The sequence below is a fragment of the Patiria miniata genome, unplaced genomic scaffold (assembly GCF_015706575.1).
Source record: "Patiria miniata isolate m_02_andy unplaced genomic scaffold, ASM1570657v1 HiC_scaffold_20, whole genome shotgun sequence".
NCBI lineage: Eukaryota > Metazoa > Echinodermata > Asteroidea > Valvatida > Asterinidae > Patiria > Patiria miniata.
Window position 1 is genome coordinate 39741328 of NW_024037059.1, and position 26202 is coordinate 39767529.

Below are 26202 nucleotides of genomic sequence, written 5' to 3' on the forward strand. Positions count from 1 at the left end.
AAGGCAAAGTTGCTCCTGCTGTAAGCTAAATTACTTTTTAGTGGACCTAAATGGACAACGAAAATTGAGGACAATGTAGAAAAGTAGCATAATGGTACAGTGCAGTTTGGTGGTTTGGTTTATACAATTATTTTATACATGTATTTCTTTCCGTTATTGGTGTACATAATTTTACACATAATACGTACATGTACAATGTATATATATAGACCCAAGACAATGATGTCACGCTTGGTTTACATGTGCGCTTTCCTATGGGAGCTTGGTGGATCTCATCCCACCTTGCTCCTAAAGGAACGCGCACATGTAAACAAAGCATGACGTTATTACAATGTACATGTACATGTATGTCTTGGGTCTATTGCATGCTTGGTCATAATATTCCAAACACGTCTATTTTCTTGTATACAACACCTGAATAAATCCCCGTCATCTGATTGGTGGATCGTTGATCACGTCATTGAATTATTCGTACCAAGGCACGGCACGCGCGTGGCGCGCAGCGCACAGTGCAATGGAAGTTCCATTGCATGGTATATAGAACTTCCATTGCACGGTGTCACTGCTGCTGGTGGTGGCGCTGTTTCAAATCGAGATAAATTGGATACGATTGTTCTCAACCTGTTGAACAGTTTGCATTTATATAAACTTGATGAACTTGTCAAACTTTTCAAAAGTTTTTAACCTGAATAAATTTGCTATTAAAAGTCAACCAATCAGATGACAAGGATTTATTCAGGTGTTGTATAAAACAAATAATGAATGTTTCAAGTTCGTGCAATGGAAAGAATAATTTCATTCGGTGACAGATGAAATGTTCGCCTCGTGGAGTCACCTCATGAAATTATTCTTACCATTGCACTCACAAACATTCATTATTTGTATATTATATAGTGCCTGCTTTCCAATATCTTGTACAAAATTACATTGTGTATAAAAACAGGTCCAATGCTGTGCAGATGTACAAGAAAATATATACCATATTTACAAGATAAATTACACAAATGGTTAATTTCATGACAATGGAGACATGATACAGTAACGTCATTGAGGCATATTCTATTTACACTAATACTGTTTGTCAATTTTTTTCCCCTGAATGTATCGCACAAACTATGTTACAATTTTCATGGATATCATGAATTGTGCTTTATAATTGCCCGATCAATTTTGACAAAATAGCAATTTTGGAATTTTTGTCACAATACTTCAAATGTACACAACGGCTATGTCAACTATTTGAAAATTCTAATACAACAATGTTCAGCCTTCAGTTGATGGGATTAACTAGGGCCAGTTAAAGCGTTGATTGATCATCTTAAAGAACTGTTCATTGTACGGTCTGAAAAAGTCTTGAAGTTTCCGGATCACGTCAGTCGACACCTTCGGGTGTTCCCTGCCTTTACTGGCCGACAGACACTTGCTGTTTAAATCACCCGCCAGGCAATAGAACCCGGTGGCGTTGTTGTAGTAAAAGTTTTTCTCCGAGATGAAATCAGGAAGCCCGAGAAACCTTTCCACTTTCTTCATCTCGGGCAATGGGTTGGCGATGAGCTTATCCCCGTCCACAAAGTGCATTTGGGCGAGTGGGAAGAAGTCGAGCCAACGTTGCAAGTGTTTGCTGTACATGCTGATCTGGACGGCTTTGTAGGACGTCCGGACCTCTCCCTGGGATAAGACTGTCTCCTCGAAGCCGGCCAGTTTGGAAACCCCCTTGGAGGCAATCTGGGTGTAGTCGGAGATGACTCTAGTGGTGGGATCCCTGACGATCACCACCAGCTTGATGGATTTGTTCATGGAATGGATGTCCCTGGGTGCCGTTTCAGTGATAAAATAGGAGGGCGATTTCTCAATGGTGATCTGGCCAGGCACGGAGGGTTTCATCTGTCTCCGGTACCAATCCAATCCCCGGTCGTAGTTCTTGTCAAAGAAGTGCACCTCGGGCCCGCAGGCCGCGATCTGGGGGTGGGTCTCCAGCATCTCCAAGAGCGCCCTCGTGCCGCATTTCCGCACGCCGATAATAATCGCCTTGGGCAGCACCTGCGTGGCGACCGAACCCATTGACGGATTCTTCTGCTTTTTCAGGCGCTTTTTCATTTGCCTGCTCATTATACCCAGTTCGAGTGCCTGCTTCTCCTCTGTTATCCTCTGCTTGCGGATGTGGTTCTTGAGATCAGTGATTTTATCGGCCACGTCCTCTTCGGATACCTCGGTCATTACGACTGGCAAATACCCATCAGATTCCAAGGTGCGTGTTGTGTCAGCATCACTGTAGGCATATTGGTTAAAAGTCCGAGCGGCACACAGTAATCCATGCAAGTGCTTGGAGTACCAGAAGCGACTAGCAACAGTCAAGGTGAGCAGAAGGCCAAGAAAAACGAGGACTATCTTGTGTCTGCTGGTCAGGGAAACTGCCATGGCTACTGGTCGGTGAGTCAATCAGTTAGGTCAGCCACTGCCTGGAGTCAAGCTCTTCTGTCTCTCCCTGTAAATCAGAACAAGGTCATAAAGGTACATGTACATGTAAATCTGGAATCTTATTATGTCTCCTGCTTTTAGTTTTACACAAGTCACAAGGCCTTGTAATTTTGCCGTAGACTGGTCCCCAATTGTTTTCGATCTTGTACCGGCACTGCAGTGAAAATTGTGCATGGATTTTTTTGGGAATTAAGACATTAACTGAGTAATTTATACACAAACATGACAAACATGTTCATTGTAGTAGTGTAAATGAAGTAATTTTAGTTCCACTCCATAAACTTAAAATTAGACAATGACATGAGATGTTATTAGCGAAGGGTTTCTGTGTTATTAATCATAAGGAAACGGGGAAAGTGTCAAGGCGCAAGGCCAAGAAAATTGAAACTTGAAACTTGAATTTGAAACTAGAGTGAAAAATTCGTCATCATGATCAGGCATCAATCATGTCAATCATCATCATGATCATCATTTCAATAAAAAAAACTTGCTCAGTTTGTAGGTCTTTACTCACCATTTGAATCACAAGGCCTCCACGAATACCCCAAAGCCATATATATTAATGAGCTATTATCAAAATGTGCAAGAACTTCCCCTGAAATAAATATCCATAAAAATGAAAATCCTGCTCACACATCGACGCGACAGGATTTCCTCCAACACGTCCGTTGCTTGTTTTCTTAAACAGCGCCCTCTTACGTTCGTTTTTCACTGACCTTTAATTATTAATTGCATACAGAGGGTGCTGTCTCGTCTAAAAGGCTGGCGGTAGGCGTGGCTACACTCTACTTAATAGGCTTAACCATGTGTAACATTTGTTGGGTTTTGTCTCCATTTGCGGTAAACTCCGGAAAAAGACATCAGACATTTGCCTGTGAGGAATCACAGCTTCAACCAAACAAAAACTATAAAGGCACAAAAACAGTCGAGGTGAAAACATTCCACAAAGACACCCCCCCCCCCGGCAAAAAAATCCAAAAATAAATCGTCACAAGCCAACTTTAAGTACCTCCGTTAATTATTCAAATGTACAAGCTAAATACAAAGGAACAAAAAACACCAATCAATTCACGATGATTTATTTCGCACTCAAAAATAAAAGCAAAAATAACAACATGGTAGTATTGCAGCTTGATTGTTTGCGGTGTCTAACTTGTTCCGAAATCGTGGACGTCCTATTGTCCCTCTTTTGTTTGTACTCTTTTAGGAAGACTCCTATAGGTTTTGTCCAAAAAGTCCCAAGGAAAATTTGTTTTAAAAATGATTATGACTGAAGATGACAGAAATTAAAATATGATAGAGGTAAAGAAACTCATAAAATATTTAGATAAATAAGGAATTTGTTTGGAAAGATTCCCATATCTGGCCATCACTTGTCACCCTGTGCACAAACCCTATCAGATTGGTCTGAACATTTCTAAGTGTTTTCTCGGTAAGTACTTCAATATTTTCCCTGCTAAATTTGACTTTTTAGGACATATATTATCACTTTCAGATGGCTGATAGGTCACTGAAGGGAAACATGAGTGATGGCCAGATGTGGGAATCTTTCCATTTGTTTAATCATTCTTGACTTTGAATGTTCTAAGTAATCACAGATTTGAATGTAACTACTGATCTGGCTTTTCTGGTTAAGAACTGTATGTAACAAGACAAAAAAATCTTCACCCAAAACTAGGGTGACAACTAGTTAGATATCTTTCATCACTCACTGTCATTGCTAATTTTGACTAGGAGTTGGCATGTTCTGGACAGATTTCAGTACTGTACAGCCCAGTTACCTTACATGTATATTACATGGGACTTACGGCATCACTATTTTGTTGATTAGTTTATTCATTTGGTTTGCTGGTGTTTCCAAACTTGGTTTAATGTTTTAAGAATTGTGCCAATCGGAACTCGACCGTAGACAGGTCCATAGAAAACAATGCCTTCCGGATAACAGTGGGACAACCAATTTAATAAAACCTCCTTTGGTGTCCACTTTTAAGGTTTTTGTTTTCTGGTCTTGGGTTTCTTCTTCTTTGCATCTGTAAAAAAAAAAAAGGGAAAAAAAAGGAAGAAAAAATAAAAATATATCATAAGACTCACCCAGCATATCTAAATACTTCACAAAATGGTAAAGAGGTACATTGATTTGATTTGAAATCTATTGATTTCGAAATCGACTTTTTACGAATGTCATTTTTAGGATTGGTTGGGAATACGAGGAGCATTATTTGTGCTTTTGTATGAGAATGCAAGGCAGTGAGTGGTTTCCCTTGATTCGGATTACCAACTCTTAAGGCAATTTTAAGTTTTTGCTGTACAAAATTTCACAGATTTCACAAAATAAAAATGCAAATAAAAAGAGAAGTTTGCTATGAATATTAGTTTCGAAAAAAAATTGCTCACTTAAAAGGGGGGGGGGGGGGACGAACCTGTATTCACAGGAACAGAGTGCCCATCTCTCTTTCAAAGCGATTGGGCCAGACTCTGCTGCTGTGGGGGGATTGCCACACCTCCTCCACAGCGAGTCTGTTACCTTCCCAGCATTGAATAATACCGGTACCCATTTAACACCTGGGTTGAGAGGAGTAATTGAGGTAAAGCGCCTTACTCAAGGGCACAACAGGCATGGCCACGGCTGGGCTCGAACCCACAATCTCGCTATCATGAATCCTGTGCCCTACCGCTGGACCACACGTGCCCACTATAGAACAGGCAGTAATTCTAATGAAGCATTCGTCGCGTTCTGTTCACACACCTTGCTCTGTACCAGTACTTCTACGTTTTGCAGGGGCGTTTTTATCCTTGGCTTTCTCCACCTTCAGCTTCAAGGCTGGTACTTCTGAGGTCTGACTGAGCACCGGTCTGACGCAGACACAGGTTAACCTGGCTGTGGTGTTGACTGAGGCAAGCAGAACCGGCTCGTCGAGCTATTAGGAGGCAAGATTAAATGATACCATCACAAAACAGTATCCTTTTATACAGGGAGTCAGGTTGGCGTAGCGGTACTTTCCTCGCCTTCCACCGCTGTGACCCGGGTTCGAATCCCGCCTGGGCCAACATGTGGATTGGGTTTTCAGTCCCTACCTGATTCCATGGGTTTTCCCCAGAATATTCTTCTGGGGTTTTCCTCCCATCTCTAAAACTGTGATTTCTTCTCATTGTCTTCTCTCTTCAGTTTTCTTCAGGCTTTCAAGCTACCGTGCTTAGTGCGCTTTTGAGGAGTCCGTGGTTTCATTACCAGAAATAAATAATAACAATAATTAGGTCTTCCAAAAATATTAATCCACCAGTCTACTACCAGTCTGTGGTCTACCGGGTGCAGTTTTGTGGAATAATTTTTAAGTGAGACTGAAGGGTCTTTACCGTTTCAGTGTCGACGGACCAAAGCTTGAGATAGCTGTCACTGGAGACTGTTAACAACCACCGACAGCTATCCTTCGGTTGACTGCTGCGGTCCGACGTGGACTGAATACCTTTAACTCTGTGAACAAAAAAATAAAACCAAGCAATCACTGATGTAGCACATTAGATGTGATTGTAGGGATAGGAATGGAAGAGTAGACAAGAATAAATTACGGTAAAATACCTTGCTCAAGAACACTATTTCCATAGCTTTATTATTGGCTAAGCCATTCATAATTCATTTGTATTATTTTTTAAGACCTTTTACTTAAAGTTTCAGAAAGCTTGCAGGCTAAACATTCACAAGGTTGAGTGTTATTTCCATGGCTTTTTAGCTCTGCTAATAACGTTTATTACATTTTTAAAAAATATTTATATTTTAGTAATTTTTGTTTGACCTGTTTTCATGGGCCTTGAAGTCGCACTTGCACGTTGATTTCCCCTCAGATAACTCAAACAGCTGGATGTTCTCACCTTCTCCACCGACTGCCAAGACTCGATTCTAGAAGAAAAAAACCCACAGAATCAACAATTCGTACAATAGCATATCGTTTTACAGAAGCAACAGACTGGCTAAACTTTCCAAAAAAGGAGTCAGATTAAGTACTTTCTACCAAATGAATACAGTTTTTTTCAGGTATAAACTGAAAAATGGCCAGATTAGAATTGAAACTACAGCTCCAGAATATACGCAAATCTGCAGCTTCCATGAGTTAATTGCAGCGCGACGATTCCAAATTGGGCAGGATTCTCATTGGGTCTGTCATGTTATACAACGGGATTGGGGATTCTCCCGAATGATACCTACTGTGAGGAAGGAAACGGCCAGGATTTTCCTCCCACAGTCTATTGAGCTCGTAATGGTTGCCGTGGTGATTCTGTACACATTGATGACTCTGTCGCAGACGATTATGTAGAGTTCCCCGTCAGGTGACCATAACACAAAGTCCGCCACTGATGGGGATATAATGAAAAACACTCGGTTCAACAAGCAAGAATGCGCAGGTTTCCTGTTTGTTTGTTTGTTGGGCTGTCTGTTGGTATGGCTGTCTGTTGGTCAGATTGTCAGTAGCTGAGTTATTACTTACACTAACATTCATGAAAGGAGTAGATAGTAAAAAAAAAGAAAAAAAGGAAAGTCTGTCACGAGCCAATGTGACCAATCAGGCCAGCATTTAGTTCCGGTTTCAGAAGCATGAAACGACTGAGAATATTTCTATTCCCCCTGGACGGGATGCTAGTCCATCGCATGTTACTCCCCAGCTAATGCCGGTACCCATCACGATCCCTAACCACTAGGCCACACTCCCCCAAGGGGTTGAAAGAGGATATCAAAAAACTAGACTCTCTGGCCAATTGATCTACAATCTAAATTTGTACTGTTTTTCTCCACGTCCGTCTGCCTGTCTTCGGCTTTGGTCAGTCGGGCTGTCTGTCTATCTGTCTGTCTTGTCTGTCTCACCCTGTTTGATGTTGGTTGTGTACGCCACCCTTCCCTTGATCAGGTTCCATGTGCGGAGTAACTTGTCCTGCCCGGCCGTCAGAGCCAGCTTCCCGGATGGATGAATGGCTACCGAGTTCACTCCACCCCTGAAAAAAAAAGAGTGGTAGAAATTTCGAAAAGTAGCAAATTGTTTACTATTTTTCCACTTTAAATAGTATTCTGCAATTTCAACCAGGAATCGTTTGATGTGCGTCATACTCACTTGTGGGCTCGTAAGCTTTTCATCAGTTCCCATGATGCAGTGTTCCATATTCCAATGGTGCCATCGGTACTACCACTGATCATGTGACCGTCGCCATGGAAACCTATACTTGTAATTGAACCTGAAAATAAATTAAAAATGCCACTTACAATTGTACAAATGTTCAAATCATTTTTGGATAACTTGTTGATCTCTCTTGTTTTTCCCCAAATTTTGTTTCCTCGGATTTCAAAACTTTTTCATTACGATTTGTTTTCTAATGTCTAACACTATAACAGGGCATGAATGCTTCAATGAGCTCTCAAGGAAATCCCCTCCCACAACAGGCGGACTGGGTGGCAAATTTTATCTCTTCTTTACCATCGTGCTGCAGTAATGCCCCGAGTTCTCTGTTTGTCTTCAGATTGTAGAGATGGATGGTCTCGTCTGTGCTCCCTGTCGCTAGGAAGGAGTCACTGGCTGCTAACGTCTTGACGTAACCGATGTGGGAGTTGTCAGTAAACTTGGCTCTTATTGCAAACTTGGCCTGAATTAACACAATAAAAATGTATTTCTTTGGCAAACAATATGTCTGATCAAAATACTTATAAAATAGAAAGTTGTTAAACAATCCTTGACCTTGTTCCAACTTTAAAAACACGATATTCCTAATAAAAAAGTAATAATGATAACACAATAAGACTAAGAGTAATAAATGAACTAAGTTTTCCTGAATCCTTCCCATCCCCCCCCCGTAATGCCCGTGTTGTCCCCGCCCCCAATCAGTCACCCCCCCCCATGCGCAAAAACTAGGCTACAACTACAAAGCGGAAAATCATTGTTAAGTCAATTCCATTCAGATCAAACTTCTCGTAGTCATAGACTCATATTTAGCGGAAGTTCATGAGTAATAAAATGTACCTCCTCATTTTCATAAACCTCATATCCGAGGGTTGTTCTTTCGTAGCAGCCGACAAAAACTTCCAAACACGTGGGCGCAGCCATCTTGAAGTTACATCTGGAAAATCAAACATGTTATATTTTAGGCAACTTAAAAACTTCAAAATGTGTTTAGAAAGTTTATAAAATCACAAATATATATTTTATTAAAAAGTACGAATATAATTTAGACACAAAAATATGTAATTTGTTTGTGTAAAATTTATTTTATGACATTGTCTTTAAACATATATTGATTGAGTCTAAAATTTCACAAATAACCGTTGAGGGCGTCCTAATTGAATTGCAGTCTTTGAACATTTCAGGTGGTGTTTTGCAACTAATTTCTCATTTTCATCGGCCAAAATTGAAAGTAGAGATGTCTGGCTATGGGCAGTGTACAAATCCAAGTCTCTGGATGGGTGATGTAAGTAGTTTAACTTGATAAACCTTGTGCAGTGGAAGTACTATCTAAGTTCTAACCTTTACAGCTTTACTTTTTGCCAACAAAATTTGGAAGTGGATCAGTGGATGTCAATCATCAATGTAATTTTTTTAACTTTGGTTTTCTTTTCTTGCATGTCTCGAGTGTGTTAAATCAGATTTTCCTTACAAACTGAAACATAATGACACAAACATGACAAAAATTATGAAAGTCAGAATTCACGTGCGCATATGGGTAGCCCCTTCGACTGCATAGCCATTGGGGCTATTTTCTATTGGCAGGCTATTGTGCAATTTATACCCTAATTTGTTTAGGCCTAGCCTAATCAGTAATCTTACTTTAAATTCTTTTCTTACGTAGCTGGAGGGACACATGGATGAGAACTATATTCGAAATGCATTCCAGATGATGGGCCACACTGTCCGCTCCGTCAAATTTCTCATTGACAAGAAAACTTCGTAAGTAACTATCAGCTGACTATAATAAGTTTTAAAAAAACTTAAGTTTAAAGGGAATGTTCAACATTTGCTTTTGCTGTAAGTTTCAGAAATAATGGATTTGGAGGATTAGTATGTTATAGAAAATATTGTTAAACTGACTTGTTTCACGTTTTGGGCTTGTAGACGCTGGAAAAACCAAGAAAACCTATCATGTTCTTGAAGTCTGGTTCCCTGACCCCACTTAAAATGAAACAGAGCAATTAATACACTTAAGGAATTGTAGGCTCAGAGAATCAGTCTAGCAGGCTTGTACCCCTTCACAGGTGTGTAATCAATTGCAAAGAAAAGTCAGAATAACTAAATATGAAAACTTAGGGACAGTTTTTGAAAAAAAAGCCAGTTTTCTCCAACGCTGGTCGGCCGACCAGCGTTGGAAAAATACAGTTTTTCTTGAAAATGTCAGCATACCAGGAGCCACGATTTTAAAGGATGATTTGGACTGTGAGTCCCTAACAATTCAGTAAGGTATTTCGTGATAATTTGATCATTTCGTTTTTTGATGTTTGCAGATGTATCTTCCCTTTAAACCAAAAAGTAATTTGATATTTCTTCACACAGTTTTGAAGGGTCTCAACACCCCCCTCCCTTGTTTGGACTGGCCTGTTTACTTTACAGTTGACTAGCTCTTGTTCCATTTTTTGTCAGCAAGTAAAATATGACCACTTCGGGATGGGATTATTTTTGCCTAAAATTGTGATTTTCGAAAAAGGCAAATTATAGCAGCCCAACTTTAATTGCCACTACTAACACTGATTCGCAAGAGTCATTTCAACAGTATTTGTACGATATTTCTTGCTGAAACCTCATATTTTTGCAGCACTCTGGGGTGAGCACTGGAGCGTAAATTATAGAAAAATAGGCCGTGCACAGAGGCCCAGTTCAAGGTCAACACACGGTCCGCCTCCACAGACATCTCGGACTTTGTGTGTGTGTACAAAACAAATGGGGGATTAGCGTGTTTAGACATCGGCGAGGCGAGTCGAGGCACGCTTTACGTTTTAACCCATCAGCCCTGCCTGTGTATAGAAACATCCAGATTGTGTCAACACGTCATTCGACGCGAACTAGTTAATGTATGCCCATGTCACAAATTCAACCTCGCTGCGTTTCACTCTCTGGCGCATGATTAACTATTGCCGCCCTCTATTGTTCACTCATGGACAGGTTACCTGCCGCCTACTGCTTCGTGGATTTTGGTGAGACAAATCTGGCTAAGCAAGCTCATGCAATGTGTAATGGACGCAGAATCCCCAACGATGCGAATTACGTAAGTCGTGTCTTTAGTCCATCCTGATGTGAATATCATTTTGCAACATCCCAAATTTTCCCCCGATGCAAATTCCATCTTATAAAAGTCCCAAATTTTATTACATCAAGTTATAATGTTTTATATTAGAAAGCCTATTTTTCCATTTCTGATTTATTTTAAGAAATGACATTTTATTTGACAGTTATAGCAGGCTATTTCTTTATCATATTGTGTGAAGCCTCTATTGGGGTAAATTATAAAGACATTCTTATTAAAATGATTTCTCAATTTTTTTGTAGAAAAAATTCAAACTCAACTTTGCATTTGCCGGCGGCTACAAACCTGATGGACAAACTCCGTAAGTGGAAGTCTTCATATCATTTAAAACCATAAACAAGCAGAACAAATGAATGATTGTTCCAGTTTGTGAAATTGGAAGTGAAGCAAATTACTGACGTTTAGAACGGTCCGACTTATTTTCATATCCAACAGAACGGTAGATCACTATGAGTTCTCCTTGCACGTGTCCAATCTTTCCCCCGACGTCACCGACATCCAGCTGTTTGATTATTTTGCCGGGCGCTTCAAAAGTGCCAAACATGCAACAGGTATTGTCAGGAGTTGAGCTTCTTTCTTTTGTTTTTACCAAACTTCATCTGCTTGTCATCAAAGCCAAAAGGCAGGGGTTCCTTCCTAAGAAAATATTTTCACCGAATTTGGAAATAATGCTGCAACGTGACACCAATTCAGCAGTTGTGTACAAAGTTTATGGAGAGTCAAAAACAAATTCTAAATATTTCCTAACAAAATTGGAAATATTTCCCAGTCCCAGATTCATGTCCTATCATCATTTTTGCAATGACTAACCTTCAATGAGATGATATATGAAGTAAAAAGTGGTGTCAGGTTAGAACATTCTTTCCTAAACTATGACCAAACCCCTGCACCAATTCCCCCTGCATAGGGAATTCTAGTAAATTCTAGTAACACCTTATTTAGTGCCAACAGTCAACATTCTTGGCTTGTTTTCCCAACAGTTGTCAAGGACGGCAGCTCGTCCAGAGGCTACGGCTTTGTCAGATTCCACGTCGAGGCAGATATGCTGGAAGCTATTAGACTGTTCAACGGAGCCGTCGGGCTGGGGCTGAAGCCGCTCCGCGTGGGCAGGGCGTTGCCCAAGGACGCGTCAAAGAGGTATACCGCCCTCGAATGGTCCACAGACATCTGCTGGACAGAGTTTTTTGAAGTGTGAAGTCTATCGTGTCCAATAAAATCTAACTTGTGCTCGTCAACTTTTTGAGTGTTTAGAAAATAGGCCCCTAGAGTTATCACCCACAAGAGTTTGTTTCCATTTTGCTTTTGCAGTTATATTGCATCTGCCAACGCAGCCAATGCATCCGTTACGTACCCCCAGTACTATAGCAGTCAGCAGCAACAGTATTCCCAGCAGTATGCGCAAATGGCCGCCCAGTATGGCTCTGGGTATGGAGGCTACTACGATCACTACAAGACCACAAACACGGAAACAAAAGCTAAGGTAAGAACTCGGGATGAGTTTGTTTCCTCACTTCCCCCACTGTGACCCGGGTTCGAATCCTACCTGGGCCAACATGGGGATTGGGTTTTCAGTCCCTGCCTGATTCCGTGGGTTTCCCCTAGAATGGCATTCTCGGGTTTTCCTCCCACCACTTAAACTGTAATTTCCTTCCACATCTTCTGTTAATAGGGACACCTCTGGAAACAAGTCACAAGACATAAACAATGCAGGCTACAGTCTGCAAACTCGACACAGTGAATCCGCCAAAGTCAACCGACACTTTTTACCATTTAGCCTCAATCCTCAAAAAAATCGCCTGGAGGATTTTGGAGGACTAGCTTTAAGTTTGTTACTTCTGTTTTTGTTTCGTTGTCAGGATGTGAATGAAGCCGGCGATGCGACAGCTGTTACTACTGCAGTCACTGAGGAAGAAGATGATGATCCTCTGGAAGGTATAAAATCTTTTCAGGATAAAGGCTTTTCTTAATTCTTGAAATTTTTGGTGATATATGACGACAACTTCAGCTTCAATGTACTAGTAATTTTGGTGGGATTGTCGTTTCACAGAAATATGTAGAGATGTACAGAAAGACATAAATCATGAAAGATTTAATGTATGCGGTTAGTGTATGCCCCATAATCATGCGCTATTTTGCGAGATCCTCCCTCAGTTTTGTCTAGCCCCTCCCACCAACAAACTGCTAAATGAAAATGTTGTAAAATAAAATTTCAATCTTGGTGTAATCTTTTCAATATAAACAGTCCTCAAAAATATCAAACTTGTAGCTCTGGTAACAAATGACGAATTAACCGTTTTGGAACCAAATCTCCATCCCTTATATTGTGTAATTCTTTTTCTCTCCTCTTTGACAGATCCGGAGGTCACCGTGGACGTGGAGAAGTCCAACCGAATGATCCTGGAGAGAAGCGAGGAATTCTACAAGGCCCTTGAGGAGTCTAGATGGCAGTTTGTGGACAGCGTCACCATGACGTATGACGATCTTTGCAAAGCATGAACACTGAACCATCTGCCCATACAGAACTCTTATCGGACTGCACTGAGCCTGCTGCTCTTATACGGTCTTCACCTGAACTGAAGAGGGCGTTATTTACCTTAGCAATGCTGGCGAGCAAAGGCGGTTCAACATTGATGTTCAAAAAGTGCATTTCATTAAATGTACCTTTCTGAATTAGCGGGAACCGGGAACCAAATCTTTGTTGCCCCCCCCCCCCAAAAAGACACCTTCTATGAAAGGGAATATACAACATTTGCTTTTGCTGTAATTTTCAGAAATGGATGGACATGGGGGGTTAGTATTTTATAGCAAATATTGTAACACGGACTTGGTTGAAGTTTTGAGTTCGTAGATACTGGAAAATCCAAGAAAAAAATGATCATGTTCCGGTAGTCTGGTTCCTGGCCCCAATTAATTTGAAACGGCAGTTTATAGACATTTAAAGGTCAGGGAACCAGTCTAGCTGGCTTGAACCTGTTCATGAGTGTGTAATCGATTGCAAACAATAATTATGTGGACTAACTAGATATGGTAAACTGGGGGCAATAATTGAAAACATCCATTTTTTTTCCAATCCTGGCCGGCCGACCAGCGTTGGAAATTGATACAACAATACCACTTTTCTTGAAAATGACAGCACACCAGGTGCCATGATTTTGCAGATGCTTTAGACTGTCATTCACTAACACAGTCCAGTAAGGTATTTCACAGTAAAATGAAATTGCTCGAAATCATATACACTTTCTCACTCGATTTTTTGGACACGCTAGCCGTTACAATTGCCAAGTACAAGTGGAAATGTTTTCTCTGAACAATTTACTGGTTTTAATAGTTGACCATGTTTTTGTACAATAAAATGTGAAAAATTACAAAAATGCTGTAAGCAGATTATTTAATAAGTTACAACTTACAAAATGGACAAATGTCACAATTTTACAAATACGCATACAAACAAAGAAAAATTTACAAATTTTAGGTTAAAAAAAAAACACTGGACATTTTATGACATGAAAATTGAGGTAGTAAAATTACTTAAAAAGTACTGATTACCCTATTTCATCTTTTGATGAAAATAAATTAAATCCATATCCTTAAAATTGTTAAAAATCAGCTAGTGTCGAGACTTTCAGTCAGAACTTCGACATTCATATAGAAACAATATATAATGTGACACTATAGTTTTCAGGTAAACTGTTTTTGTGAGGAGCCGTAGAATTTTTGCAAGCAAGATGAATTCTGTTTTACAGTTGTGAAGCTGTCGCTCAATAGCTCTGCCAAATGTGCAAAAATTGTGAAAACCAACATTTTTGAATTGAAATCTTCTTGGCGACAGTCACAGATTTAGTTTTGAATATGCAGAGTTATATAAGGCCCCCAACCATTGTTAACATCAATTTTATTTTTAGTTAAGGATGGTTTGATCACAATCTGAAGAATTGATTAAGTGTCTTTTGCCCTTTAACAAGCGTCATCTGTTTTTTCTTTTGAGCCCCAGCCACGCCCTTCTTGGCTTTTTTACTCGGCTGACCGCTCCCCGAGTCCTCCATCAGAACTCGCTTGACCCGTCTCTTGACCTCTGCCCCTTTTTTTGAAATCCCCGCCCCTTTTGCCTTACCCCCTTGCCCGTGCGTGACTGGTAGATTTTCCTTGTCCAATGCAGCTTCTGTCCTGTTGGCGACACGCCCTTTGGGTCGCTTGGGGGTGTGGTCAACAGTGCCCCGCCCGGTTGTTGGTCGACTGGGCGGGCTCGCTAGTGGAGACTCAAACTCGTGAGTGAAGACTCTCGCCTGGTGGTGTTTCTCCGGCGGCGTCTCGGCCCACAGTTTGATCCGCTGGCTGGTAGTCTTGCTCGGAACGTTTTGTTCAATGTTCTGATTTCGTTCCTGGAGGGGGTTCCTGTGCTCTGGCTCCGCCCACGCCATATCTGACTTGTAACCAAACATCTTGGGTCCTTTCACCTCCTGTGCGATACAAACAAATCTTACTTTGTTAGCCATCATACTTGCTAACCTCAAAATTATTTTACTATCGTAGCAATTCTTTCATTTGTAAAGTTGTAGCAATTCTTTTCATTTGGGAAATTATAGCAATTCGTTAATTCGTTTGGAAAGTTGAAAGCCAGTAGATACTTCATTTTTGTCTTACCTCCTTTGGTTCAATAAGTCTGTCTCTTAGCGCCTGGTTTTCAGGCGATTTGGGGTTGTCTACTTCAGGGGATCTGTAGACAAAACAAAATAAAACTGGATCTGAGAGTTGTCATAAATTGCAGCAATTTACACGTAAACTGCGTCACAGATAAACATTTAGTATGTTTACTGAGGAATTTAGCAAGAAATTAACGTAAATCGAAAAAGAATTTTTTTTAAAATGTTATTTCTGAACTTAAGATGAATCCAGGCATGTCATCACTGTACATGTACAAACATGAGGCCCCCCTCAATGGAGAAAACATTCACTATTATTGAACAAAGCAACTGCCCTGTGTCGGATTTTCTGAAGAATAGCCAGCACGATGCATTTACCATTGAAGGGGGCTACGTGATAGAATTTGCCCAGATTGGTCTATAGCATCATGTGAAGCTATATGGGAACCCCGTCCGTTTGAATCCCTCCCCAAATGGTGTTTTTAAAGCCCCCCTCCCCACCCCATTTACTAAAACGAAATATATAGCTTATACTGACAGCAAAATGTCGCCATACCTGAATTGAGCCAGTAATGACGGCATTCGGACTGGTGTAGTCTGCGTCAGGGTGCAATCACTGAGCAGGTTGACAGCATGATGGTGAGCGGGGATTGTTGCTTCCCGATCAAGAAATGCGAGGATCACTTTGAGGGTCCGTCGGCCTAAGACACTCCCTCCTTGGTTAACGGCCTATGGGAAAGAACAATTAGACAGACTCTTAACTTCAACTTTCTGCATTTTGTTTATGTGGGACAAGTTTTCATAATTATATGGTCCCTGGCACAGAACCAATGTTTATCAGTTTTCAAGATTGTCAATTTTCTGTTTGCGACGTTCGAAATTCTGTTTCAAAAATTAGAATAACATGATAAAATGTCTGTTTCACCTTTGTTGTCAGTTATATAGTTTGTTTCCAAAAATTTAACACAACCAAACAAACAAACAAATAAAAGAGAGACAATTTTTTATTCCAAAACCTGCTGTATACACTTTTTACCTTGGGAGGGCTCGCTCCGTTCTTTCCGTCGAAAGCCGTCAGCAGGACGTCACATTTACCTCTCAGCTTCTGGCAGACTTTGTCCACAGCTTCCTGCTTGAAGACAGCACCCCGACACTTGCACAGGGTGTTCTTGATGGAAAGCAGCACCTTTGCAATCGATTCTCTGTATCCAGAAGGAAGAAACATATGTATGCCACTGTTGAGGCAACTGCTGATAATGAAAGAATTTTAAGGGAGTTTTCTGGTTTCAGGAGATTTTGGCCCTGTGCTTTGGAGGACTTTGCTGATGGCATGAGTGGCTAGTGCGTAAAGTGCTTGCCTCTGACCACTTTGGTCCGGGTTCGAATCCCTGCTTGGACCATATGTGAGTAGAGTTGTGCATTGGTTTTCTCCTGAGCCACAAGGGTTTTCCTCCCTCCGCAAAAAATCAAACACTTTTGATCTCTGGCTGTGCTCCGTGGTCATACATGGGTCGTATGAGTCTGCCGGTGAGAAACTGTTTCCATTCAAGGATATTCAAGAAAAATGACAAACCTCGTGTCCGGAACCTCCTCGACCAGCACCTGCAGTTTCTGGACATTTGTCACAAATTCACCAAGGCTCTTGACGTGATCCGCCAGGGCCGACATCTCAGAATTTGGGGCGTAGCTTCTCCCACCGAGCCTCAACCGGGTGATGTAGGACACGGCCGTCTGAAAATTCAAATGTAATATTATTCGAGTGATATTTTTAGGCAATAAAGTAACTTTCGATTTTGTTGAAACTGCCGTTAGACATTTTATTTGGTGCTGAGGTGCGGGAAGGGTGGGGGTTGGGATGGGGGGTTAGCATGATGGGGTAGGGGATGGTGGGGCATGGGGGTTTGTAGGGGTGGGGAAAAGGGTAAGAGGGCAGGTTTTTTTTCACTTACTTGATACATGGACATATTTTTCGACTTGGCAGCATTCTTCAAGGCAGTGAACCCTTTATGGTCGAGGCCTGAGGGTGAGTAGCTGAGGCATCTAGCTAAGCTGATCTCATCTCGAGAGTTGACCAGAAGACCCAGGAACGAAAGGAAGACATGATGCACCAGAATCTACGAGGAAACATGTGACCCAATACGAATAAATCACCAATAAGTTGCAAAACCCCATTTGGATATACAGCAGTTTTTGAACCAATATGTGAGTGTCATAGTTTTTACTAATAATTTATGATTCCTGGATCTTTCCACTGCATTTTCGGGCATTTTTGAGGTTGACTCAAAATATTTCCCACACCTTAAAGGTAGTGATCGCTGCGAAGCAAGTTTTAATTTTCTAAAAAAGGCGTTCAAAAGAAGTTACAAATGAGAAAGACAGGGAAGCTGGACCGAGGTGTGAGCCTAAAAACAACCCGACTTACTTCGGTGGATGAAACAGGGGATCGTGGAGTTTTTGGTGTTGACACGGGAAACGACTGGTCTCTGCTGAAGTCTTGCACGGTCTCCCAATTTCTCTTGCTAACATGAAGTCTGAATTCGCCATTGCTGCTGTCCTCTGTCGACGCAGACTCCAGCATTTCCACTTGGATTTCAGTCACAGACGTTTGGCCAATCAGCAGTTCCAAGATTTTCCTCTGCGTAATCAAGGATCAACAATGATTCCAATGTGGGAAAAAATAACGATCAGTTGAAAGTATTCAGTATTTAAAGGCATATAGGATTTCATGCTTTTTGTTTGTTTCCAATACTAACACACCTCAATATCCAAAGAAGGTTGTTCAAAACCTAACCGGTTGAAGTTTCAGCTCGGTGGACATTACACTTTTTAAGAAAACAAGGAAAGCCCACGCACAACATCATGAAAAAGGATTTTTTTATTATTTCTCTATAAACGATCAGTCATGGGAAATAACCTACATTTCTTGATTTCTTCTAAACGACAGCAAGTCAGACTAAATAATTTCCGGGGTGTTTAGTAACAATATGATCTTTAATCCAAGCAAGCTTTTTGATAATAATTTGCTAGGTTATTTTTGGGGTAAATGCAAATAATGCTATATGCCTTTAAGAACTGAATTCAAGGGACATATCAGTAATATCCACCAGTAGTCTATTTCCACACGCAGTGCGCAAGTTAGCGTTGATGTATCCGGCAGGATATTTTGCTGACTTAAACAATGGAGATGGAGGAGATGGAGATTAAGTTTGAGTTTGATGTGTCTCCCACCCCTACTACTGACTAGTTTTAGGATCTTTACCTCCAGAGGTTCAGTTGGCCATTGCAGAACTATCAACTTCGTCTTGGTCCTAAACGACTTGGCAACATCGTCATCCTTCTCCAGCAAACTCTTGACTTGCCGACAGACATCTGCTACGTCCAGCATATTGCAGCTTGACAGGAAAGCTTGGTACAGTTGTCTCACTGACTGGTAATGGGACAGAGTCAAGGAGATTTCATCCGGCGAGTTTTGGCATTCTGCTGTTGAGGAGTCTGCATCAAGTTGGGAGAGTTTGTGTTCGTTGAGTTCTCTGGTCATGCGAAACACCTCGCTGGCATCAGTGTCGTAAATGTCGTATTTCTGAGAAGAAATTAGAATGTTATAAAATCAGATAAAGTAAGAATTTTAAAATACATGTATTTAAAATAAACTGTTATTTTATGTCAAAGTAAATAATCTTCTGGAAATTGGCCCTGCCTGTTGCTTCATACACTGTCCCAAATCGCCCCCTGCACTCTATGGTTTTACGCCTATAGTGGAATTCAAAACCAAATATTGGAGAATAACGGGGTACTGAAATTCCAGCCAGAGTACGTCTGTCTTTCAGGATTTCTGCAATGTCACTCAGTATTGTTCGGTATTAGAAAAATACTGTGACTATCCAGCATTACTGAATACTGTTTAATGCTATTAGATAGGTTCATCAAGGAGTACATGTACATACAGTAGAGTACAAGTACAGTGGAACACCGCTACACCAAACACCGCTATACCGAACATTCGGCTATAGGCCTACCGAACATCATCCTTCGCTCCCGGTTTTAATGTACAAAACGTACTGAACATCGTTGTTGAAGAAGTCAATAGATTAACCAAAAATCTACCGGTTGTACATGTATTAAACACTGTTTTGGGCCACTTTTAATTCCTCAACATCAAATGACCCATGGTTACATCGTGTTTGAATGTTGAAGAGCGATAGATGGCTATTATTTCCCCAAGGAATAAAAGGGAAACCACCCGTTTCTGAGTTTCGTGACGACTCCTCGTGCGGCCACAGAATGTGAGTAATGCCAGTTCACTCTTGGTCAAAAGAGGGTACTGGCTGTTCAAAATCGCTATGCCGAACAATCATTATTACGAACACTTTCTGTGGATCCCACGATGTTTGTTATAGCGGCGTTCCACTGTAGCACTAGCAGTAAAGTCTGTCACGACGTGTGACCCATCGGCATTTATCTCCAATTTCAGTAGCATAAAACAACTGAGAGTACATGTATTTCTATTACCCCCTGGATGGGATGCCTGTCCATCACAGGTTACTCCCCATCTAATACCAGATACTCCCAGATGGCGAGAAGCAAGTGGGGGTGAAGTGGCTTGCCCAAGGACACAACATGTGGCCAGCAGCTGGATTTGAACCCCTGACCCTCTTATCATGAGTCATAATATCCAACCACGAGTCCACACTCCGCTACCAAACAGTATAGTACAATGTAATATTATAAAAGTGTAAATGGATTTTTATTTGAAACCTGTTTGCTGAATTCCGCCAGACAGAGCTGAACGACCACCAACTGGGACTCTGACGAGAGAATCGTCTTGCAGCCTGGGCCGCTCGGCTTCAGGCGACGATAAAATTCCACGAGAACCTGGATTGGGGATTTAACTGTCATAGCAGCATTGCACTGCCCTGGCCGTCCGCAAACAAATACTTTATCTCCATCTGATGAAAAAAAAGTTATATTCAAAGAAACTTTGAAACTTTACGGCAATTTAGTTTGTCATTTATAGCAGAGAGTTTGGACAGATGTGGAAAATGGTTGGTATTTTTCTCATATCTGGACTTTCTCCTCAAGCGCCATCTGGAGCTTGTAATGTCATTCTTTAATGTCATTATTTCAATGAATCTTTTGCATACCACAAGGGAGATCTTGCATACACGGCAGTTTCTTCACGGCATCAAGGATTGCGGGCAGCTGCATCCTATCGTAGCCAGTCAGATGGTAGATGGAACCCTGGACGTCTGAACACTCCGCGGCCATCTGCAAATGAAAATGGGAAAGACGAGATTCTTTTTTCAACGATTTTTTTCATGTTTTCCATTTTGGGAAGAATTTTGGGAAGAACTGAGAAACATTTCCAATTGTGTTAGGAAATCCATGAATACTTGACTGTTCTTGACTCTCCCCATAGACTTTGTACAGTTGTACAAAACCGCTGAAGTGGAATCCCCTACAAAAGTACAATGGGGCTCTGCTGGGGGTAGCAGGTTACGGCTAGGAATTAGGGTGGACATCCATGACAGTGTAGTTTACCCAAAATTTTAGCTCGAGTACGACTTCTAACTACACGACGATTGATGTGCGATTCCATGCAAATACACACTGACAGTGACTCAGTATACACGTATACACACTGCCGTGACTGCGATCGTGACACTTCAAATTTCAGTGACTTACCTTAGCTTCGTTTTATTTCAGCAAACAGTCACCGTCGATTTCTCACAATCAGTGCTTGCTCATAGGGCAAAACAACTGCCAAAAAAAAACCAATGAAACGAAAGAGGTATAGTTTCAGATCACAGACTAGACTAGAATGCCGCTTCCCTGGGTTGCCATTTGCCAAAATTCTGAGGACAGTTTCCACCGTACCGTGCCGTTGAATAATCCCGTACACACACAGCGCGGCCTGGCCTTGTGTTTATGTTTTAAAGTCCCCTCGGTTAAAGGTCAATCAATTAGCCAGCCAATAGAATCGCGCAAAACTAGCATGGAATAGTCCATGTGCAATTCGCAATAGGGGTGATCATTAACACAACTTTCCCCGACACATGGTTTCATATGATGCACGTGGAGTCAATTTACGAATGGTCTCCATTTACAGTTTCTTAAAATATACGAACTTAATTATTTCCTTCAATTACAAATATTTTGAGTCGTACTGTAAATAATGTATTCCAGTGCTCAAAGACTGTTTTACCTTTTATTGTAATAGAGGTGACCCAAGTTTCGTGTACAGCGACGGACATGGCTCGTCACCAGTACCATGCCACTGTTATGTTTTAATCCGACTTTTGTGAAGACAAACGGGGCAAAAAACCTTGACAATTTATATGTTGATGCCTTTTTGATGTACAAAAAAAATGGGATTTTCCATTTTGAGTGCCGACGGACCAGGGAGGGCAGTATGCAGTGTTGTATAAATTAGTCCATGGGTCAGGACCCCAAAATCCACCAATTATTGTTTCACCGAGCTGGCAAAATGTTTTCATTGCTGTACATCTCTAGTTTATATCTTGATATGATAGCCTTTTCAATGTGGTAGCTTATTATTGATTATCACCCCTTGAATGGCCAGACCAAAGATCCTATAGCGCCGCTATATGATCTTTGGTCCAGACCCTTATTTCAACGTTAATCCTTTCGGCGTCAGGGGGCGGGGCCAACCCCCCCTGCCCCACAATGCAACAGTTTATAATTATTCCTGATCAATATGGTACAAAGACAATTACTGCTAGATCTAACAAACATCTGCTAAATCACCCAGAATTACATTAAACATTAAAAACAATTATACTCACATATAGATGTTATACGATTTTCTCTTTGAGAAAGCAAAAACAGAAATAAAATGTAAAAAATTATTTTAAATAATGTAAATTTTTCTTTAAAAAAATGAGTACGTTAATATTTTTTTATAGCTCCCATTGAGTTGCTTTACTTTGTAGTCGTACACGTCAGGGAATCTCAACGCTAGGAACATGCCTGCATATCCCCGCTAGTATAGTATTCAAGTATTTGTTTAAAGTGATTGAAGCATGTTCAAAACAAAATCTGCTATATTTTTTAATAGGATCACCGATTTTACAGAATTTTGCTAACAATCTGGTACAAATTTCCTTATGCTCTATAGATTTTCTGCTGGATTCCCTTTTTTTCAAGCAGTCTGTCAAGTCCAGCCGAAAATCGGTTAAAACGCTATCTTGTACGGTACACCATTTTTCGTCAGCTCATCTTTTTTTTAACCAGACTCCCTCGTCCAATCAAATTGGCTAGATTGACGAGAAAACGTCACCAACATACTTCTGACCAATGAGAGACAGGCCAAGCGAGCCACGCGTGCTACGTCACGGATACTTCCTGGAACGCCCGCCCGTCTTATAAAAAATAGGGCATTTTTTCCCCCGAAACTGATGCTACTCCATCTGGAAATGAAAAGTATCCCATCATATTTGTATCTTTTTTTGTAATTGGCAATTTCCATACGTGATGATTTTTTTGGCATAATATTTTATGTGTATAAGTGGAGACATTTGGTATGCGGAGAAATACACACTGAGTACTTCGGCCCAAGGCAGCGCAAAGACCAGTACGGAGCAACAGCCAGCGATATAAAACACGACACTTTTCACCTCCATATCATTACGCAATGGAAAATTACCGAGAACGGGGCCGGGTCAACGGACACTGTACTGGCGCAGGCAGCTCGCAATGTCTTCCCGCTATTTTTGGTCAGTCACAAAAAAATTGCCTCAAATTTCACCAGCAACACTTGAGACTTTAACCTCCAAGTCTGCCGTCCAGCTTCAAGCCTCCAACGCGGAAACTTGTACAGCATACCCTGGAGTCTTCATGGGCGCAAATAACATCAAAATTGGACGATAGGAGTCTTGAAATTCGACCAGAAAACCGGCCTCATGTACGGGGTCACTGCAAAGCGTTGACGCAGACATGTTGCGTCGTCGTCACCCATATTGAAAAACTGACTTGAACTTCGCTGTAGGCCTACAGAACTTGTCATAACTTTTGTTTTACAGAACTGAACTGGACTTGGCAACTGCATTCCTTTGAATGCTCATTTTGTGCTGAACTGAACTGAATGGACACATGGAATTTTTGTGAACTCATAATTTTGTCGAATGATCTGAATGACGTTTTTGGAAAATACTGAAGTCAAGCTTTTGGAGTTCGTCGGGGTAAGTCCAACTTTAAATAAGGAACTATCGCGGTGAGTGAACATTTATCTTCTCCTCCGGTCACACAGAACCAAAATAGGAAAAAGCGTCTCAATATTCTGCATTTTGAGCAATATGGTATATGATATATCCGCCTGCATTTTAGACCTCATTTCAATGAAGGTGGAGCTAGAAAACAATAATTCTTCTCTTTGACTTTGATCCTTGAATCGCATTTGAGTTTAAAAAAAATGTGATGTTATCTACAAGAAGCATAATGTATTGCATTCTGTACATGAGGTTGTATTTTGCATTGTTGAATATTGTGCGATAAAATTCTGCAATTCTTCTCTTTAATTAGCACGAAATGATCATGTGGGTTTGTTGCCAACGAAATGGCGTCCATTTTAGCCTACATTGAGTTAGTCTTTTTCATTGCGGAATAACCTATTGTACGTTGAAATTCCATTCCTGTAGGCGAAAGCCATTTTGATTTAGAGTCATTAGCATGTGAATACCTGCCGATTTGTTTTTCAAAATCATATGCAAATGCCTTTTGGTGCATTGCGCATTTCACGCATTGTGTCAAAAGCTATCGCGTGGTGGAGTCTGCACGTGAGCCGCTCGTGGCCGGCGGAGTGTGGGCGTGGTAATAGATTCCGGTGATTCTTATTGGTTGAAAAGTTGAAAGGCCGCGCGCGCGGTATGCGGCCAGGTGCACCGTTTTTGCTACACTTTCAAAGACATTCCAGCAAGGCAGGGGCTTATAGGGATTTACTCAAAAGTTGGAGTAAACATGTTTACATTTTCGTTGGAGGGTTCCTTGGAATTTGGATTGCCTTTTTGTTATGATTGTATAAAACTACTGGTTTAAAACTTACCAGAACAAATAGTTTGGAGCTTTTATTTAATTATTTAAAGATGAAATGAAAAACCTGAACACCACGAATTCGAGGAGTTAACAACGGAGCCAACGAATTTTATCATAAACCTGAAATTATTTAATGCAAGCACACTATTTAGAGTATTATAGGGCGGCATTCCAATGGACCATAATCAATTTTATGGACAATGTATCCACGGATCTCAAAATTGTATAAATTGCGCTACATAATGAACTTTACACCATTAGCTTTAGGGTAACTTGTATATTATAAATACTACTATAAGTTCAAGAGGACAGCAGAAGAAAAATACTGAGACCTGAATTATTCTGATTATGATTGTATAAATGGAGATGTTATAAAAGATAGCCGACGGAATTATTTGAAACTCAAATGAATTGGAGAAGACCTGCTGTTGAGATCAAAACCAGCGAAATTCGACGTTTGAAAGAAGGCAAATAAGGCAAAGTTATGATTGTATTAAATGAATAATTACGGTTTAGGTTAAGGCGTAGGATTAAGGCGGGTGGGTTGGGGTATAGGCACATGGCGCGCGTAGGCAGCCGAGCACACCAGCAGCAGCGTAAGGGAGCTTGACCTGGCACAGCCATGGTGTAAAAATTAACTTATAAAAATATTCTAACAAAACAATTTAAAAATTGCCTTTTCGAGGCACAGTAAAAATCATCGGGCAAATCGTAGCTTGATCCTTAAAAAAATAATTAACGGTAGTCAATTAAAAAAAATCTGCATCGAGGTAGTGCATTGTAATGGAAAAAATACAATGTTATCAATATCAGAAAATATCTTTTTAATATCGATTTTGGTTTTTGAAATAAGTAGACACTTTACTAAGCTCTTAGGTTACATGGGTTGATGAGCATCCGTCATTTTATAAAATAGGCGATGTTATAATTGTATGTATGATATCGTCTTCCCGAGAAAGTGTTCTCGGGTTGGTGATATCTTGTAGGTGAGATGCCGTCTTCCCGAGAAAAAAAATATTTCCCGGGTTGATGATATCTTGTAAATAAGAAATCGTCTTCCCGAGATAATGTCATCACGGGTAGGTGATATCTTGTTTGTAGGGTGAGATGTTGTCTTCTCGAGAAAAAAAATCTCTGGTCGATGATATCTTGTAGGTGAAATATCCTCTCCCCAAGAAAGAAAACATTTCTTGGGTTGAAGATATCGTGTAGGTCAGATGTCATCTTCTCGAGAAAAAAATATCTCGGGTGGATGATGTCTTGTAGGTTAGATATCGTCTTTCCGAGATAATTTTTCATCACGGATTGGCGATATCGTTAAGGTGAGATGTCGTCTTCTCGAGGAAATACAAATATTTCTCGGGTTGACTATATCTTTTGGGTGAGATGTTATCTTCTCGAGAAAGTGAAATGTTTCTCGGGTAGATGATATCTTGTAGGATATCGTCTTCCAGAGATGATTATTCACTGGTTGACGATATCTTGATATTTATATTTTCCGATACCAAATAATTTCATTAAAAACGGATGATAGATGTCTACCTTCCGCGAAAAAAAACACCATTGATTTTATCAACTCATAGCTACTACGGAGCTCTTTAAAATATAATTATTGTAAAAAAAGTATCTTTTATTGAATCAAAATCATAAAAAAACGGCTGTTCTAATAACACATTAACTGGGAAATAAAATGACAATGTATATCAGAAATTTTAAATCTTAAGTTCAGAAAAACTCGATGAGGTTTCCTGTTTTGAGGGATGCCAAT

At 40.6% G+C, this 26202-nt stretch overlaps 4 protein-coding genes across 5 annotated transcripts; 1 reads left to right on the plus strand and 3 right to left on the minus strand.

The window, feature by feature from the left end:
* Positions 1–886: 886 nt before the first annotated feature.
* LOC119729131 (heparan sulfate glucosamine 3-O-sulfotransferase 5-like) lies at positions 887–3178 on the minus strand. Its single transcript, XM_038201655.1, has 2 exons — positions 2993–3178; positions 887–2485 (listed from the first exon to the last, which is right to left on the minus strand). Exon 2 carries the CDS (start codon positions 2416–2418, stop codon positions 1288–1290), a length of 1131 nt encoding a protein of 376 aa, XP_038057583.1. The 5' UTR covers positions 2419–2485; positions 2993–3178; the 3' UTR covers positions 887–1287.
* Positions 3179–3726: 548 nt separating this feature from the next.
* On the minus strand, positions 3727–8956 carry LOC119729134 (p21-activated protein kinase-interacting protein 1-like). Its single transcript, XM_038201659.1, has 10 exons — positions 8946–8956; positions 8478–8574; positions 7938–8103; positions 7578–7698; positions 7334–7461; positions 6680–6825; positions 6270–6373; positions 5833–5950; positions 5225–5396; positions 3727–4508 (listed from the first exon to the last, which is right to left on the minus strand). Exons 2-10 carry the CDS (start codon positions 8559–8561, stop codon positions 4465–4467), a joined length of 1083 nt encoding a protein of 360 aa, XP_038057587.1. The 5' UTR covers positions 8562–8574; positions 8946–8956; the 3' UTR covers positions 3727–4464.
* On the plus strand, positions 8777–14205 carry LOC119729136 (tRNA selenocysteine 1-associated protein 1-like). Its single transcript, XM_038201660.1, has 9 exons — positions 8777–8922; positions 9301–9398; positions 10605–10707; positions 10989–11047; positions 11182–11297; positions 11727–11883; positions 12055–12226; positions 12603–12678; positions 13100–14205. Exons 1-9 carry the CDS (start codon positions 8875–8877, stop codon positions 13240–13242), a joined length of 972 nt encoding a protein of 323 aa, XP_038057588.1. The 5' UTR covers positions 8777–8874; the 3' UTR covers positions 13243–14205.
* On the minus strand, positions 14045–21302 carry LOC119729133 (PCNA-interacting partner-like). 2 transcript variants are annotated; one of them, XM_038201658.1, is made up of 11 exons: positions 21069–21302; positions 20528–20651; positions 20142–20332; positions 18646–18966; positions 17809–18021; positions 17336–17500; positions 16960–17117; positions 16423–16588; positions 15943–16115; positions 15388–15460; positions 14045–15203 (listed from the first exon to the last, which is right to left on the minus strand). In XM_038201658.1, the coding sequence occupies exons 2-11, from the start codon at positions 20649–20651 to the stop codon at positions 14664–14666; spliced, it is 2124 nt and encodes a 707-aa protein (XP_038057586.1). In that variant the 5' UTR covers positions 21069–21302; the 3' UTR covers positions 14045–14663. The 2 variants fall into 2 exon arrangements, with proteins under 2 accessions (XP_038057586.1, XP_038057585.1); XM_038201657.1 differs by lacking the exon at positions 21069–21302 and adding an exon at positions 20777–20815.
* Positions 21303–26202: the final 4900 nt, after the last annotated feature.

Bases quoted from the DNA above. Each gene is read 5' to 3' on its own strand.
- LOC119729131 (XM_038201655.1), bottom strand. From the start codon at position 2,418: ATGGCAGTTTCCCTGACCAGCAGACACAAGATAGTCCTCGTTTTTCTT.
- LOC119729134 (XM_038201659.1), bottom strand. From the start codon at position 8,561: ATGGCTGCGCCCACGTGTTTGGAAGTTTTTGTCGGCTGCTACGAAAGA. The intron at 8,104-8,477 runs GTACATTTTATT...GTGTTAATTCAG, and splicing joins AGGTTTATGAAAATGAGGAG to GCCAAGTTTGCAATAAGAGC. The intron at 7,462-7,577 runs GTGAGTATGACG...TTTTTTTTTCAG, and splicing joins AAAAGCTTACGAGCCCACAA to GGGTGGAGTGAACTCGGTAG.
- LOC119729136 (XM_038201660.1), top strand. From the start codon at position 8,875: ATGTCTGGCTATGGGCAGTGTACAAATCCAAGTCTCTGGATGGGTGAT. The intron at 8,923-9,300 runs GTAAGTAGTTTA...TTTCTTACGTAG, and splicing joins CAAGTCTCTGGATGGGTGAT to CTGGAGGGACACATGGATGA. The intron at 12,227-12,602 runs GTAAGAACTCGG...TTTCGTTGTCAG, and splicing joins ACACGGAAACAAAAGCTAAG to GATGTGAATGAAGCCGGCGA.
- LOC119729133 (XM_038201657.1), bottom strand. From the start codon at position 20,800: ATGGGGAGAGTCAAGAACAGTCAA. The intron at 18,967-20,141 runs GTTTCAAATAAA...ATTTCTTCTCAG, and splicing joins TGGCGGAATTCAGCAAACAG to AAATACGACATTTACGACAC. The intron at 17,118-17,335 runs GTAAGTGAAAAA...TTGAATTTTCAG, and splicing joins AAAATATGTCCATGTATCAA to ACGGCCGTGTCCTACATCAC.